Source organism: Mugil cephalus, chromosome 11 (genome assembly GCF_022458985.1).
Source record: "Mugil cephalus isolate CIBA_MC_2020 chromosome 11, CIBA_Mcephalus_1.1, whole genome shotgun sequence".
In the NCBI taxonomy this organism is placed as follows: Eukaryota; Metazoa; Chordata; class Actinopteri; order Mugiliformes; family Mugilidae; genus Mugil; species Mugil cephalus.
In genome coordinates, this window is record NC_061780.1 from 2,874,774 (window position 1) to 2,891,962 (window position 17,189).

The window sequence follows — 17,189 nt, forward strand, 5'->3', positions numbered from 1 at the left end:
TCCACGTCTCCTTTGTTTTCTTCCTATAAATGTCACATCAGCAGATGTCATCTGTGACATTCATAACTTCTTTTCCTAGGTAGTAGCACATACACTAATGCGTCTGTTAGACATCCCCAGGACTCATCTGGTTGTTGGTGATTAGAGTTTCATGGAAGCTGCAGTTTCTTTCTCAGCCCTGCAGTTTTCTGCCTCGTTGGTCTTTAGTAACAGCTTCTGAAGTGATGACAGTCTGATGTGACCTGGTGAAATTCAGTCAGTGCTGTCAAGTCACAGTTTAGTGAGATTAAATATTTCAGTTTAGCTGCAAACAGATTAAACCACGCAGAGTAACAGCAGCTGTGGAATTACTCAGGGAGTGAGCGAAGCGGTGAGTTCTCTGGATGTGTGCTGAGGGTCAACAACTTGGTCAATTAAAAACCTCATAAATGACACAGTGGTGATTTTCAGTTTGATGGTGAGCTAAGATAAGATTATGTCTTTATTCATCCCACACAGAGACATTCAGCAATTACACATACAGTGTACATATGGGTGGACTATGTGCAAGAAAGAATACAAATAAGAATATTAAAATATATATATAGGAGGAAAGATATATTACAAGATATAAGATATAGAAAAATGAATGACTGGTTAGAGGTAAACTGATAATGATTTTTAAAAACTACAACTATTTAACATTGTACCTGTACCTCTAAGGTGCCAGTCCTTTAATTCATACTAACAATAAAAATATTCAAAACACTTCATCATTTCAATTAGAACCAGGCAAGGCTCTCCAATAGAAGCTTGTTTCAAAATATTGTGTTGTCTCTTGTTATTAGAATCAGAATCTCTGTATTGGCCAACTGTACAATGTACACAGGAATTTTACCTGGTGTAACATTAAATAAAAGTTAATTTAGCAAGAAAAAAGGAGGAAGACGATATATGCAATTTAGATTAATAAAAACTGGAGATATAGAGTGATGCAATGACCGGAATAAATACAGGCAAGAAATGGCTGTTGCCGTGGATGGTGCATTCAGAAATGGGATGTGTGTGCTACTGTTTTAAGTGTCTTTATGCAGAACACACACAGGCTCCTGTCTGAGCCAAATCCAGCTTGGTTTCATTGTGGTTCCTGTTGTTGTTTTTGTAATCAGTTATTTCTTTGCATTTAAGTTATCATCATTGACTTCACCTGTGTTAAGTCATCAGAACTTGTTCTACATGTAGCTCTCTCTGTTGGCTCTCTCATGTTAGCTCAATTCTCTTTTCATTGAATCTCACCTTTTTTGAATTTGTTATACCAGCTAACCTCTGCGGAGCATTTTGTTCAAGCTCGTGTCTCCTGACTCCTGTGTTTTGTACTTGGGTCCTCCCTTGTTTTCTTTACCTGTGACACACTTTAAGTAAAGACTTGGAGGAGATCAGAGTAATATGATCCCTTATTCTGGTTTTGCAGCAACAAACACACACTGAAATACAGATTTTACAGATACAGACAACGCTCCAATCTTCAATTTACATTAACATTTATATTCATTTCCATCCAATCCAATAAACAAAGGATAGATAGATAGATAGATAGATAGATAGATAGATAGATAGATAGATAGATAGATAGATAGATAGATAGATAGATAGATAGATAGATAGATAGATAGATAGATAGATAGATATCGATACCGCTCTACATACAAATACTGATATTTTGTTTTTAGAAAAAAACATTCATCCAAGAGATCCCACATACCATTTATCCGCTTTGAATTCTGGCAGAAACTATTAGCACCTGCTGGCATCCTATTGACACTCAGCCAGGGACGATTTCTGGCTCGTCTGAGAGATAGATAATTATCATATCCAAAGAAAACACAGGCTTTCCTGCTGCGAGTGTGAAACAACCGCAGTGGGAAGGAGACTGTCAAAGCTCTGTGATGTGATGTGAGCAATGACAGCTGATATCAAACACGCTGCTCTTTGGTCTGTTGGCTCTGGGAAAGATTAGCTGTAGTGGTTATATTAACTTAAATGTTGGTTGTGTAATGTTTAAAAGGTGTTTACAGTTGTGTGACTGTGCCACAGTAGTGGTGCATTAAATGAGAGGCAGGCAGCGCTCAGTCTCTGCAGGGAGGAACAACACACGGCTGCTTAAAATCCACAGCACAGAACAAGTGTAGAATGTGAGCAATGAAGTGAGACACACACCACAGATACTGAGTTGGTTTTAAGCATTTTGATGTCGACCAACAGGCTGCGTGTTCAGTCGACACATTTGCATGAATGGGTTTGTGCTACAATAAAATCCTTAAAATCCACCAATAATCTTAGAGTATATCTATCTTAAAGTAGATATAGAACAGGGAAAGTCATAAAAGAGTGACGTTCAGAGCTGTTTTTAAGTCGTCTTCCAAGCACAGGTCAAGAGAGATCACTTGTTTTTGTCTTTGTCTGTTTGCTTCAGACGGATTCTCTGTCAGAATACTTTTTGAGGACTTTGTGGATTTGTTTTGGTTGAGTTCGTGCTACTGGCCCTTATCTAGAAGAATTCTACCCCATCAAACCTTTCAAAGAAAAAAAGGTATTAGAAAATAACAATTTTGTATAACCCTATTGAACAAGAATGCTTCCCAAGCTCATAAAAAAAGTAGAAAATAGTGAAATAGTGCACACCTGAAAGGACTTTGATTATAAAATCAACAATAAATCTTTGCTGTTCCTGTAAAGTTTTTCTGAATTTTCTTGGTCCCATGAGCTTACAAATTGTCAAAGGGATCTTATTATGGAGATATGTCACTATCACGAGTCTGAGGATAAAAAAGGGATTGGTCCTTTAGTGATTGGCTATAGTCAGTCAGCTGTGTATTAGCTCTGCCCTTGTAGATATACACAGCCTGGCCAACAAACATCTCCACCGGGATTTAACTCCTATTGGATAATTACTGCATGGGTGATTATCTTTCAGCTGGCAACAAGTTATTTAACTCTGACTGATACAACATGTAGCTTCTCATTTCTTAAATCACCATGTGGAAAGGCACATCCCATGGTTGTGGTAAAGATGTTAGTCTGTTTGACAAGTCAAATCATTGGCTGCATCAAGCAGAGAAAATTAAGGAGATTGAAGCAGAAACTACTAAAACAAGGTTTAGAACTGTCCAAGGCGTTATCAAAAACTCTAAGGATAGTGGGGAACCATCATGATGGCAATCAGGGTATGAAGAGAGACAGATGAAGTGATGCTCCCATCATGCCTAGTACCTATTGTACCAGCCTGTGGGGCAGTGCTATGATCTGCGGTTGTTGCAGTTGCTCTGGTCTAGGTTCAGCAACATCATGCCTGAAGAATGAGGTCACCTGGCTACTTGCTGAATGTCCAGGTTATTCCATCAATGGATTTTTTCTTACTGTCTTCCTTCCTGGCATATTCCAAGATGATAATATCAGGATTCACTGGGCTCAAATAGTGAAAGAGTGGTTCAGGGAGCATGAGACATCATTTTCACACATGGATTGGCCTCCACAGAGTGCAGACCTTAACCCCACTGAGAATCTTTGGGACGTGCTGGAGAAAGGTTTGTGTAGTGGTCAGCCTCTCCCAGAGTGTGACCTTTTTGTTTGTTTTTGGCCAAGCAGTGTAAATAACAGAATCTAAATGCTCCGAGGAAGGCTCTGTGCTGAAAGGCATTATTTTTTCAGTGTCAGCCAAGTGAAAAGTGAGTGTTTTTCAAGAACGCAATCAGTGATGCATGTTAAGTGTTCATGATGGAAGTGACCTGTGTTGGATGAAAAGCCCGTTCTCTGTGCATCACTGGATTGAAATCAAGTGGTTCGGGGGATTTGAGCACAATGTCAGTAATCAGAGAGGACGCCCAGGTCCTCTCAGTCCAGCGGTGGATTGGCCTTCAGGAGTACCAGGAGTTTTCCCGGTGGGCTGATGTGCTATTTAGTCCGACAGCCCCGACACTTTTTTTTTTTTTTTTTTAATTTATATTGGTCTGACCGGCCCATAAAACCAGTAGATCAGTGGCCTGACTGACACTGGATCTGACCGTACCGTTATCTATTAGGATCTTCTGAGATGGAGAGAAAAGGCAAAAGAGGCACAGAGAAACTGTGTTCATCAGTCCTGTGGCTGATGTCAGTGATGGTTCTGGTGGTGGGACATACTGTATAGTAGAACCTGCGGTAAGCTGGACTGCTTCCTTGGATAAAATGTTCAAACGTCAGTAAAATAATTTTGGCTAATATTCTATGGCCGAGTCAGTTTGTATTGTAAACACAGGTGAAATTAGCTGGTGTCCTCCATAGTAGGAAAGTCTTTCTACCCCTTATTCCTTCTGGAGTTCATGTAAAAAAAAAAAAAAATTAAAAAGGAGAAGACAACAAACTATCACCATATTGTTTATTCACAGCAGTTCTGTGTGGTGGATTGTAATAAATAGATAGTGGAGCAGGAAATCTCTCCGTTTTCAGCACTGAACATTTCAGGAAACTCCACTCTCAATTCAGCTGTGCTGCACACACTTTAATATCAGAAATCTGATCTGCCTTTAAAACCTGATCGATGTTTGTTATTCGCACCTGTCATCATGATTGTGTACGTAAGAGGAAGTTTAGTGTTTTGTGTTTATTTCTAGCGTTACACCTTCTCAGCAAAAGAACAAAATTATGTAAAAAGTTGCATTGTTAATCATGAGAAGACATTTCAGTGCTTATGAACATAAAGTTAATAACCTTCACTTCATGGGAGCTGAGGTTTCTCCCTGCCCAGGTGGAGTCACTACAAAGAAAATGCTTTTATTTAGCTAATTCACTCAAATGTTGTTTGTCTCGAATGCACCCTTCTCATTATGCTCCTGCTTCTGTTCTACCTGCTTTCTCTTGAGGTTGTTACATTAGTACATTGGTAGCTCTTGAGCAAAACCATTCAAGTGTGCTCACAAAGCTGGATTAGATCTGATTTAATAACTGATGTGTGTGCACAGAGAAAACAGATTTGTTCAGAAAACTGGAACGTGACACTGTTACTGCCGTGTGACAAGAGCCCCTGAAATGATGTGAACGTGTAAACAATGAGCTGATTTACCTCAAACAGTAGCTGCAGCCTTGTACACAGGCATCAGTTTCCATGTTATCAATGTAATTCTAGACTTGATTCTGTATTCCCCAGGGAGGAATGGGCTGAGAGAGGAAGCCAGAGTTACAGAAAAGTGACTCAGTTTCTATCCTGTCAGACAGCAGGAAGAACAGAATGAGAGGCCTGCTGAAGAGGAGGAGGAGGAGGAGGAGGAGGAGGAGGAGGAGGAAAACAACAGCCGCACATCGTGGGAAGGATGAAGTCCTGACTGTCCAACACACTGGCCAAGGAGGAAACCGACAGACTAAAAAAAGGTGCACTGGTGGTGTGAGCATTTTATCATTAATGTCAAACGCCTTTTCCTTTATTTGCGTTTTCCTTTATTTCATTACACTATCAAAATCAACCTCTACTCTAGATAATACACTGAGTTGAGCAGACAAATCTTCACAGCAATTAAACGCAACCTTCCTTTGTTACCGTGTGTCATAACAACAAAAGTCGAGCTTGTGTTTCAGTACAAATCTGTTGACCACAATAGTGCTGCTTTATACAGCTTTAAAATAATCTCGTTGTGGTTATTAGGTGCCTGCAGCCATCCAAAGGCACATTTGTTGACACATCTGCACTTAGAGTGCAGTGACACACACATTAATGTTGTTGTTGTGACTTGGTATTCTCTGTTAGGTTGGAGACAGCTCATTAATACCACAGGTTGTGACCTCTTCCCTCAACTCTCACCAGTATTTCCATTATTTTAGGTTTTGTTCTTTAAATACAAGATGGTGCAGACACTGAGACAAATGACGTGAGGTCTTACTCTCAAGACATTATTGAGGGCAAGATAAATAAACAACTCTCACTCACACCTAGGGCCAATTTAGAACCAATGAACCTAACAAGCATATCTTTGGATGGTGAGTGGAAACCACAGTGAGAAACCAGAAAGACCCCAGTTGGCAGATGGATTTGAACCCAGAACCTTCTTGCTAATGTATTTAAATTATCTACAGCAAATATATTTGTTCTCTTCATTAAAGACTGAAACAAATTTGAAGGAAATCTGCATATTTACTATTTTGATATTTACTCTTTATTTTAAAGTTTAAAGTAAAATGGTTCTTTACAGTAAATATGCTGTTTAAAGTTTAAGCTGACTTTAAACCCATAACGACTCCACACCATCAGGTGGCGCTGTAGACTTTAAGCATTATTTCAAAGTGAGGAGGGAGGAAGTCGAAGAGAAGCCGCTTTCCCGGTCTGGCTGTAGTAACGTGAGATGATGGGAGAGGTGGAAGACACAGAGTTTGATGATGTTTTAGATGACTGGTTTATCGAGTCTCTGAAAACGTGAGCAAACGTTTTTACAGTTTTGTTAAACCGTAATGTTTGTTATAATAGCTGTTAGTTACTGGAGCTAGCTGTACAAAACTCCGCTTGAAAGTCGTACACATTTACGCCTCATAGCAGGTTTACAGTCCTTAGAAATACAAAGTCGTTCATGCACACATTATAACGTTAGTCCTCCTTGATTCGGCTTAGCCATAGTAGACTACACAAAACGACAATTCTCTTTAAAACATTAGAACAACACAAGGTTAACGCCAGCAGACTCGTACCTGTACAGCCCAGATATACACGAAGTACTGTGTCACTTGGTTTGACTGCTAGTGTTATATCCAGGACGAATTAAATTACATGATCAGACGATTATTAAAACCGATGGTATTGTACTGCAAACGCGTCTACGGTGATCACGGAGGCAGGAGATATTGATTATTAAAAAGTCTTTATGAAGTCTGGCGTGGAGGTTAAAAATAAGTCCTTTTAACATGAACATTAACGTAAACATCACATACTGTTGACAAAGCACTGCAACACATCTGTAGGACTATGTTAGGGAAAAATATAATTCTGAATTTAGATTTTGTTTTTCTTGAACTTTTTAATTTGCAGGGAGCTCCATGCTATAAATGTTTTATTTTTTTATTTCATTTGTGTGTGCAGATTTAATGATAAGCAGGCTAAATACTAAGTGGTTTATCAAGGTTTATGTGGTTCATGACTGTCTGATTCCTTCAGGTACAAAGATCTTCATGTGTATCAGCTGGAACATCCCACTCAAGTCATCGAATGGACGTCAGGGAAGAGTGAGTGTATTTATGTGACTGGCTGACATCAGCATTTGATAAGTAATATAACACTTTTGTGCAAGTTCAGTTTTTTGCATAACAAAACAGATAAAACAAACTGTAGTTGCCTCCCTTCATTGGCTACAAGTAAAACAATGCATCAGCAGGCCACTGCTATTATGTTGCACAATTGTACACAAGAGCAGACTGATGTTTTCACAGCAATGAAAAGAGACTCTTCCAGACATCAAGGCTTGTAATTGCAGCTGAAATTGTCAATATTTATCAGTGTTTGTTGTGTTACAGCCGTATGCGTTGCAGGCTTCAGTCCATCGAAAAATGAAATTCTGGAGCTTCGTCTTCCGCTGAAACTTCTTGCTGATGAAAACAAGGTATAAATCACCACTTTTTCATTTTCATAAACTGATGACTTGGGTGTAACTTAGAGACTCTGAGCTTTTGCTGTATGCCGATGTGTTCAGGGTCTCTGCGCAGAACGGGATTTTAAAGTTGCCAATGGTGGCTTCACAGACGGTCCCGTTTGCTGCCTCAGACACATTCCAGGAACAAGGTGAGTTCTAACTCAGGTGAAGGAGGCACCAGCTGAGTTTCCAGTTCCAGTGCATGCAGGTCCGTTGAGGTGTTTCCCTGCAGAAAAGTTACAATGCTTCATTTGGTGGCTGTGGCTCAGTAGGTAGCGCGGGTTGTCCGTGAACCGAAGGGTTAGCGGTTCGATCCCCCAAATGTGCCATATGCCGAAGTGTCCTTGAGCAAGATACTGAACCCCCAGTTGCTCCCAGTGCAACTGGTGCTGGTGTGTGAATGTGTGTGTGCTTGTGTGAGTGAATGGGTGGATGTGTCTCTGACTGTAAAAGCGCTTTGAGTACCTTGAGTAGGTAGAAAAGCGCTATATAAGAGCAAGACCATTTACCATTTGTGGCATTTACTTTAGAGAAGCTAAAATAAATTGATTAAATGCAGGGACAAATGTGTAACTGGAAAGAAACTTTAAAAAGAAGACACCCACACCCAACATAAATGTGCATAGTGAACACTTAAAATACATCTTTATTGTTTTATATTTTGTTGTCTGGACTTTGGTGAGTGAGAAGAGTGCAATTTAAATTAAGTTTATCCACTCTTATACTTAATCCACTTTAATGATATTCATAGAAAAATTCTCAACAATAAACCAACACTATTATCCTGCTTCTTTATGTTCTGAGCTTCAGAATGTGTTAAGTGCCTCTTCGTCCTCAGAGCTGAAATGATACATTGATTAATTAGTAATGCATTAATCAGGCCATAGTAAAATAATCAGCAGCAGTTCAGATTTTTAATTACTAGTTTTAATTCTAAAAGTTAAATTCAAAACATGGCCTGGTCCCAGCCTCTGAAGATGACGCTAAAGACTCTTTATTTTCTGACATTTTGTAGGCAAATAATTAATGATTAATCGTAAAAAATAATCAGTAATTAGATTCATTCATAATACCTGTAAGGTGCAGCTTTAACAAACATGCATCAGAGGAGTTAGTTCAGTAGTAGTGCTCAAGCAGACTGATGTCTTCTGTCAGATGTCTTTTTCACTAAGATGATTTAACGTCTTCTTCTCGTGGCCTGGCAGGTGTGTCGTGACCAACGATGGGCTGAGCTCTGACCTGCAGGTGTGGGACCTTGGAGGAGATGACAGCGGTGAGTTCACTGAATCTGCTCCACTGTGGAACTTGACAGAACTTGAGTAGAAGGCTCATTACCAAAATGTAAAGACATATTAAATATTAAACACGTTTCCCATTTACTCCTCCATTAGTTCTAGTTACTCTGAATATTTAACTGACAGTATCATTTTTTGTGGAGTCCTTTTGTTCGTTTGAAGCGGTTCCCAGGATTACTCATGCTATTTACTGAGTGTTACAGTCCCACAGACCGCAAGTTTAAGGACAGGTTCTGGCTTTAATTAACATTTCATAAATGGTGTGAATTAGATCAGGCGTGTCTACACTTTTTTTTCAACTTTTATTTCTGAAACACGTCCCTTTGATTTTGAGAAGCAATGCGTATGTTGTAATTTTAATTAAAGCTCTGATTTATATTTACCATTTTTATTCATCACAAAACAACTACAGTTCACATCAGTTAACAGGACCTGGAAAACAACTAACTTCATTACAACTGATGCTGCATTTATTTGTTGTTTGCTGGTAAAATGACATGAAGAAAAGGTAATTTTATAACGCCCACTACGGTGAAGCACTATTCATCTAAAATAATCAGACAGCGTTATAGGTCATTCTTTCTGCTAGGAGCTGTTTTGGGATGAGTTCTTCCTGATTTTACCACGTACCTATCATGGTTTGAAATTGCAGAACAAACTTAAACTGACTTGTTAAAATGCGATTGTTTAATATCCTGTCATCTGATGGCAGATGTGATCAGGAGAACGGGAAGCATCCAGGGGAAGAGGAGTGTTTCAGAGAGAGGCAGCAGGATCGCAGCTCGACTTTCGACACCGCCGCAAATCCTTCACGGAGCCTGGACCAGTGACGTCCAGCTGACTGAACTGACCTCAGGACACACTCTTTATTCACTAGGTAAGACTGCTGGACCTGCCATGTACACTTCATTCCTTAAACTGATGCTCACATATAAACAAGTATGAAAGAGCTGCAGCATGAAGTGGAGACCAACACAAGAGTTACTAAAAAATGGTCTCTTTCTACACCTTGGAATAAAAAAAAAGAAGGTGACACTTGAGACGTGGTGAGCCTCTGCAGCTGAAATGTGGCGTCTGTGGCGTAGACCTCTACAGTCATGTCTTTTATCCATGTCTGCTGCAGGTGTGGCTGAGTAGGGCAATTAAGGCCATGCATCTGAGACTGATGCAGTATACTTTCTTATCCATGATGCCGTCATCTTTCACTAAGTCACCTGTTGCTGAGTGTATAATGGCACCCCACACCATAATACTAAGAGACACTCATTTTTATATCTCTCCCCCTTCCTTCAGCGAACAGACTCTTCACTTGTCGCCAAACTGTTCAGCTCGGAGGCATCAGTCCACAGCCCAATCTTCATTTGTCCATTTCTTGTGGTCTTTTGTAAATTTCACCCTTTTTTTTTTCCTCCTTCAAATCTGATTTCGTTGCTGCTTTTCTGCCAACAAGTCCTCCTTCTCCCAGTAAAGACACAGTTAGTGAAGACGCTGTTGCACCGTTAGTCATTGTAGTGTCGATGAGCAGGACAGGCCTTGTACATTCAAAACAAACACACAGCTGTGTCCTAAGACTCTTGCTTCAACATCAGTGTAACCATGATCACACCTGACAATGATTACACAACTACTTTAGCTTCTTGTGTTAAGGAACGTGATTCAGCGATATTGGAAGTGAAATAGACCTAGCTTGTTTATTGTAAGGAAAATAACCCGAATCTCCTTGTGGTGGCTCTGTTGTATGGGGTTAGTAGAACACAGTGATGACGTTGTAGATATTTCATTCGTTTTCTGGGTATTTTAATGACCAGTTCAACAGAAACACACCGAAACGCTCTGAAATATGCCAAGTGGTCTACTAATTGTAGCTCTCATTGTGTATAACAAAAAACAAGAAAAGGCACATTTGGCCACCTTTAAAAAATCATTAAGAAACATGTATATTATCACATATTCGCAAACAAGTCACAAGGATTTGTTTTTTTACTGCAGATATTTCAGGTAACCTTAAGAATCATTTCCGTCTGTCTCTGGTTCAGTTCATTACACATGGTGGTTGAATTTAAGTGGCAACTTCTATGATCTGAGAGGTAAAACTACAGTATTTGTTGATGGAGTCCAGCGGTGTTGCAGAAAGCCTCCACTGATAGCATGGCAAGATAAAGATGGAGAAAAATACAGAGTGGACTTGGACTCATATTGATTTTTTTTTTTTTTATTACTGGCTGCACCAAAATTCTACCAACACACAACGCGCTTTAGGTGTTGCAGATGATGTTTAATGTTATAATGTCTTACAGATCCTTGTGTGTGCTGTGTGTTATTTTTCCCAACAGAGACTGACTCAGCAGATCCTCTGACTTCCTTACAGTTTGTGAGTGACACGGTTTTCCTCGCCGGCTGCTGTAGTGGGAGCGTTTACGTGGCCGACACTCGGACGTCTGCTGCCCCTCAGCTTTCGCCTTCACCCACGTCATCAGGCGAAGCTGTCCTCTGGTGGACAGATGTTTCTACAGGCCCGCATCCGTCCAGCTGCAGGGTCCTCAGACTCTCCTCTTCTGGACGGGCGGTGGTGTCGGACTTGAGGAACCTGGGAGGAGCCGTGTGTCAGGCTCAGCTGGACGTCCAAACACGTCTCTGCAACCTGGACCATGTCAGAGTGTCCTGGGCTCCAGCCCTGGACGACTGCCTCTCAGTGTCGGGTGAGTTTAGACGCACACTGATCTGATTTAACAACAGACTGAGTTGGTGGTCGGTGGTTAGCACTGATGCCTCCCAGTGAGAAGGTCTGGGTTCGAGTCCGCTCGGGCCTTTCTGGATGGAGTTTGCATGTTCTCCCTGTGTCTACGTGGGTTTTCTTCGGGTACTCTGGTGTCCTCCCACCTTCAAATACAGGCTTGTTAGGCTGATTGGTGACCCTAATTGTGAGTGTGAATGGTTGTTTGTCTCTGTGTTAGCCCTGTGATAGACTGGCGACCTGTCCAGGGTGTACCCCGCCTCTTGCCTGATGACTCCAGCAGGATAAGAAGTATTAGAAGATGAGATGGTGACACTTCTGTTAGCTACTGTTATGTCCAAGCTCTGCTAGGGGAAGAAGGTAGGGAAGTGGTTCCTTCAAAGAAAAATGAAATGTGAGCATGAAGCTAAAACGTAAGTTATAGGTGATAGCAAGATTTTAGTATTCACGTTACAAGAAGGCCTCAAATGCAAACAGTGGAGCATGAGGCAGACAGCTCTCACAAAATCACAGTCATCCTGAATGACAGAAAAGCTCTTAAATAGTGAAATGAAGCAGGATGAGAGCGCTGACTGGAGAGGGGAATTAGGCACCACCGCAGTCATTGTTGGGAACTGAGTCAAGCAGCTGCATGAATTGGAAAAGACACCTGGGTAATAATATTCTGGACGGTATTTGTCATAGTTTTGGTTTGTTGCAATGATAATAACATAATTTGTATAAATCAAGAATATGTTTCCACTCCATATTGATAAAGTTAAATAAAAAGAAAATTAGAAAGAAATGTGATTTGCATTAATGGAAATTGAGTATAATATTGATGGAAATGAATGGAAATCATGCCGTAATTAAATATTCTACTGACAGCCGTAATTTCTTTCAATTTTGAAATCACTAATGTGTCCTGGTTTGGTATTTTAACTCTTAAGAATTAGAATGTGCATTGTAGTTTCATGGTCAACTGCTCTTGTCAAACCAATCATCTCTGTTACGCTATTAAGTGCGACATCCGTGAACTTCCAGGGTTAAATGATTATTCTTCAGCAGCAGGAAGGACAGGCTTAAACATTTACCAAATGTTGACTCATAAGTTTGTTCCAAATTAACAAGTCAAAAAAGGTCCTAAAAAAACAAGTTTCGTGCTCAGTCACCTTTTGTCTTAACAGTTTTTAATTTGGTTGGCTATTGGATGTTGATGTTATAAAGGTCAACTAACCTTTAAGGCTGTCATGTCCATTGTCATCTTAACACCCTGGTGATGCGTTACTCATTATGCATTTTTATTATTGGAATTAAAGATGGAGAGTTGGTCATGGTGGCATTTGAGCACATTGTATGTGATCTACATCTGGTCCATCCAACTGACTATTTAGAGAAGCCAATTTTATAAATTTTTTAATTATCATTTGCCGAGTTGTGCAGAAGATGATTCTACTTAATGTTTAAGAGACCTCGTGACCTTTCCTTTCTAATGCCACCCTGAAGACTATCTTAACATTCTAATGCTCGCTCATGGTAAAATTAATCATCGTAAGCTTTAGAAACTAATAGTTGGCCTTTTACAAGTTAAAACCACAGTACGGACGCCTGTAAACGAAGCTGCAGGTCGCCAGTGATGTGGTGTTGGTAGCCCAGGAGGAGACCTTGGTGCTGCTCATCCTCTCTAGGATGTTGGGTGTGCTCAGGTCTACATCAGTCTCTTTCGTCTTTGTAACGCTCAGAGAGAGAATGACGTCTTGGCGCCACATGGCAAGGTGACCTTGCACCTGTAGTTACTCTCATCTCATTGTTGATTCCCACCACAGTCATGACATCCTCAAACTAGATGAACAAGATAATAATTCCAAATAATGTCATTCATTAAATCCAAAAGGTGTTGAATAAAGGCAACTGGACTTGTAGAATTTCTTGAAGACGTTTCGCCACGCATCCGAGTAGTTTCTTCAGTTCTGACCAACTAGTGGGAAATTGAGGTTTAAATATGAATAAACTCTGTGGGTAAAACCCACCAGAAACTTGCTTGACCAGAAACTGGGGTCACTATTTCCATAACGGCTGGTACTTACCTGTCGGGGGAACTGTGTGCCTAGGCTACTTACCCTATGAATGGAGCTCTAACGAAGCTATTATCAGTGGGAGTCTGGAGGTTCAGGTGTGAATGGTGTTGAAAGTTCTTGGGAATAGAAGTCAAAACTGAATTGTAAATAGATGGTAAATACAATCTCAGTCCACCTCCTCTGTTTAGAGAAGGTTTTTCCACTCCTCTCTCAAACCATCTGTCTTCTCTGGCCAGGACTTTTACGTTTGTATCTTCAAAGGAGTGTCCTCTGTCCTTCAGGTGGAGGTGGACTGCCGAGTCGTTTCCTGATGAGCTGGCTCTCCTGTGTTGGGCCATGCATTTATAGATGGGTTGTTTGGTTTCCCCAATGTACAAGTCTGTATATTCCTCACTGCACTGAACAACATATACTACATTGCTCTGTTTTTGTCTAGGTGTTTTGTCTTTGGGGTGGACCAGTTTTTGTCTAAGTGTATTGCCAGGTCTGAAATAAACTAGGATGCTGTGTTTTCTGAAAATTCTCCTGAGTTTCTCTGATACACCAGCTATGTAGGGGATGGTGATGTTCTTCCTTCTGCTGTGCTCCTCTTCCCCGTCCTTCCTGGGATATCTTTTTGGCCTTTGACAAAGGCCCAGTTGGGATATCACCATGTTTTGAGAGTTTGTTTGATGTGTTTCCCCTCCTTGTCCTTTCCATCCTGTCTTATGGGTACAGTCGGTGCTCGGTGCTGAAGGGTTCTGATGACTCCTAGTTTGTGTGGGAATCAAATAATAAGTACTGGTCTGTGTGCTTGGGTTTTCTGTATACTTCAATGTTGAGGCTTCATTAAGCATTCTCAGGATCTGGATATGAAAATGCACAGATAGATTAGCCTAGTTTAAAATGTTAGAACTTATTTAAGGTCTGAATATTATTTTTTTTATATGAAAGCCCTAGGTCTGGGTTAAACTTGGATTTTTTTTTTCCTTTTTGAATATCCTTAATTTAGTCTATTAAGACTGTCGAATTGCTGTAAGGGCCAGTCTTTAGCCTACTTCCACTTCACAGTTTGAAGATGAATTGGTGTTTTTTTTCCAACCTGTCTGACACTTTTTTTCTTTCTGTCTTTCTTTTCTTTTTTTACTGTTGTTTTCATTCGTTGACATAATAGAAATGAGGGCTAACAAAACTAGGTTCAAATAAATTTGCCTTTCAGAACTGATGTCCAAGATTAATTGATAAAAGATTTTTAACGTTTTCAACATTCCCATCTTCCTCTTTCCCAGGTTTCAGTGGAGTTGTCCAGATCTTCAACACACGTTTCTGGAGGACAGAGCTACAGGACGCACAACCTCTGTTTCAGCACCGTGGCCATGTGGTTTCATCGCCAGAGACCGATAACAGCGTCCCCATCTATGTCACCTCACACACCTGGCATCCAGAGCGGCCGCAGACGCTGCTGTCTGCAGCTTCAGACGGCTCCGTCCATGTCTGGGACTGGGTAGATCCAAATGGATCAGGGACAAAGGAAAGATTCAGTTCACCTGCAACAAGGGGGAATAAATAACCTCATGAAATTACAGTACTGCTCATCAAACTCCAGAAAAAAATGACTTACAAACTTGGAATATCTATATTTTTTTTACAATGAATCTGAAATATCACTAAATAAAATGGAAAATATTCGACGAGTGGAATTTATTTCACTGAAATTATTCAGAACTTTGCCTTTATGGTGACATGTGTTCCAAGTAACCACTCTCATTTAAATTGTTGGATTGTATTGAAAGGTTCGAGACTTATTTTCATGTGTGTTTATCCGAGTAGCTTCTTCAGTTCTGACAAACTAGTGGGAAATTGAGGTTTAAATAGGAATAACTCTGTGGGTACAATCCGCCAGAAACTCGGTTGACCAGAAACTGGGGTCACTGCCAGGCTACTTCTTGGTGACATACTAGAAGTTAAAATTGAATACAGAATATCTACCACATGCACTGCTCTTTTAGTGTTTAGCCACAGCATCTGGATCCTGTCACTGCAAGCTATGTGTAATCTCAGTCTTAACATCGTTTAAATGATCATTCAGTTGAACTACACCTTTCTGTTTCAAAATCAACTGAAGTTCCTAACAGTCATGAGGCTGAAGCCCTATTTGCCCAGGGACCATATTAATAGGTGAGGTCATATGTGATCTTAATTCCATGCCAGCCGGCCATGTCCATAATTTCCAGAAATCACTTTGCAAATTACCCACCATATTCCTTGTATAATATTTCAGTGTGAATCAGCATCTCTAATTTTATAGTTTAGTTTGATTGGCAACTTTTTCAGCCACTTTTCACTCAAGACTGTGTTATAAAAAAATTTGAACAGGTATTGTAAGGCGCTTAGCATGCAGACCATTGATTATCATTGATGACTGACTTCAGATTTGCCAGGTCTCATCCAATCATGTTTTAATTTAAAAATGCACAGTAATTCAAATCTGTAAAGTATCTAAACTTATCAAAGTGTGTAGCTATAAAGACTAAAATATTGAGTCTAGATATCTTAAGCACACATTTAAGACATGAATATCTGAGGTAACACCATCTGATAGAAAAAAAAAGGTATTAAGATAATCCAAATCCTGACGACATCTGTGTTGTAACGTTGCAGCAATGACTATAGCATTGAGGTTAGAATTTTAGCTGAAGAAATGCTTTGTCATTGTCTAAGGTTTCATCATCTCTCTTAGTTGGTCCCCTTATGCTCACTTCTTTTGATACTAAATAAAGACACAAAGATTTGAGATATTCTAAGGGGCTTGCTTGAATGATGCAATTATGATTAGGTTGAAATCAGACATTTTTTAAACAGTGTGTCTACTCAAGAGTAACAGTGCTTTTAGCCATGCTTTTCTATCATGTCTCATGCACATCAGTCTCATTTGTAATCTAAGGGCCTGCTCAGATTCAGACCTTGTATTAAGATCATTCACAATCCCAAAGGAATGCGACCGAGACCGGTTCCAAATGTGGTCAGAGTGCAGATCTCTCAAATGCGATCTCAATTGTATCTCCAAGATCACATGGTCATGAACAGGCCCTTAATATCTCCAAATCTGACTGTCCCTGGTTGCTAATTTCCTCTCATCCACCCTCTCCCTCTCGCTCTGTTCAGGTTCTTCTAACTGTCCTTCTCTGTCCTCTTCTATCTCTTATTCTTTAACCACTAAATTTCTGATCAGATGGAGAGTAAATCATGCAGTGCAGCTACTGAGCAACAATACGTTCCTCCATTTTTGACTCTGGCTGCCTTTCCAGTGGACAGAAATTGGTTGGTTGGACGATTGATTGATTGGCAGATAGACAGACAGACACAAAATGCAGATTTTAAATGAATGTTATTAAGGGAAAACAAAACCTACATGGCCCTGTGTGAAAAAGTGTTTGCCCCCTATTATAACTTAACTGTGGTTTATCACACCTGAGTTGAATTCCTTTAGCCACACCCAGGC

General features: G+C 40.2%; 1 protein-coding gene across 1 annotated transcript; it reads left to right on the forward strand.

The window, feature by feature from the left end:
* The first annotated feature begins 6,297 nt into the window (after positions 1-6,297).
* wdr73 (WD repeat domain 73) lies at positions 6,298-15,378 on the forward strand. The gene is made up of 8 exons (XM_047597745.1): positions 6,298-6,418; positions 7,151-7,218; positions 7,507-7,592; positions 7,683-7,771; positions 8,828-8,895; positions 9,630-9,794; positions 11,251-11,616; positions 14,977-15,378. Exons 1-8 carry the CDS (start codon positions 6,348-6,350, stop codon positions 15,255-15,257), a joined length of 1,194 nt encoding a protein of 397 aa, XP_047453701.1. The 5' UTR covers positions 6,298-6,347; the 3' UTR covers positions 15,258-15,378.
* The last annotated feature ends 1,811 nt before the right edge of the window (positions 15,379-17,189 follow it).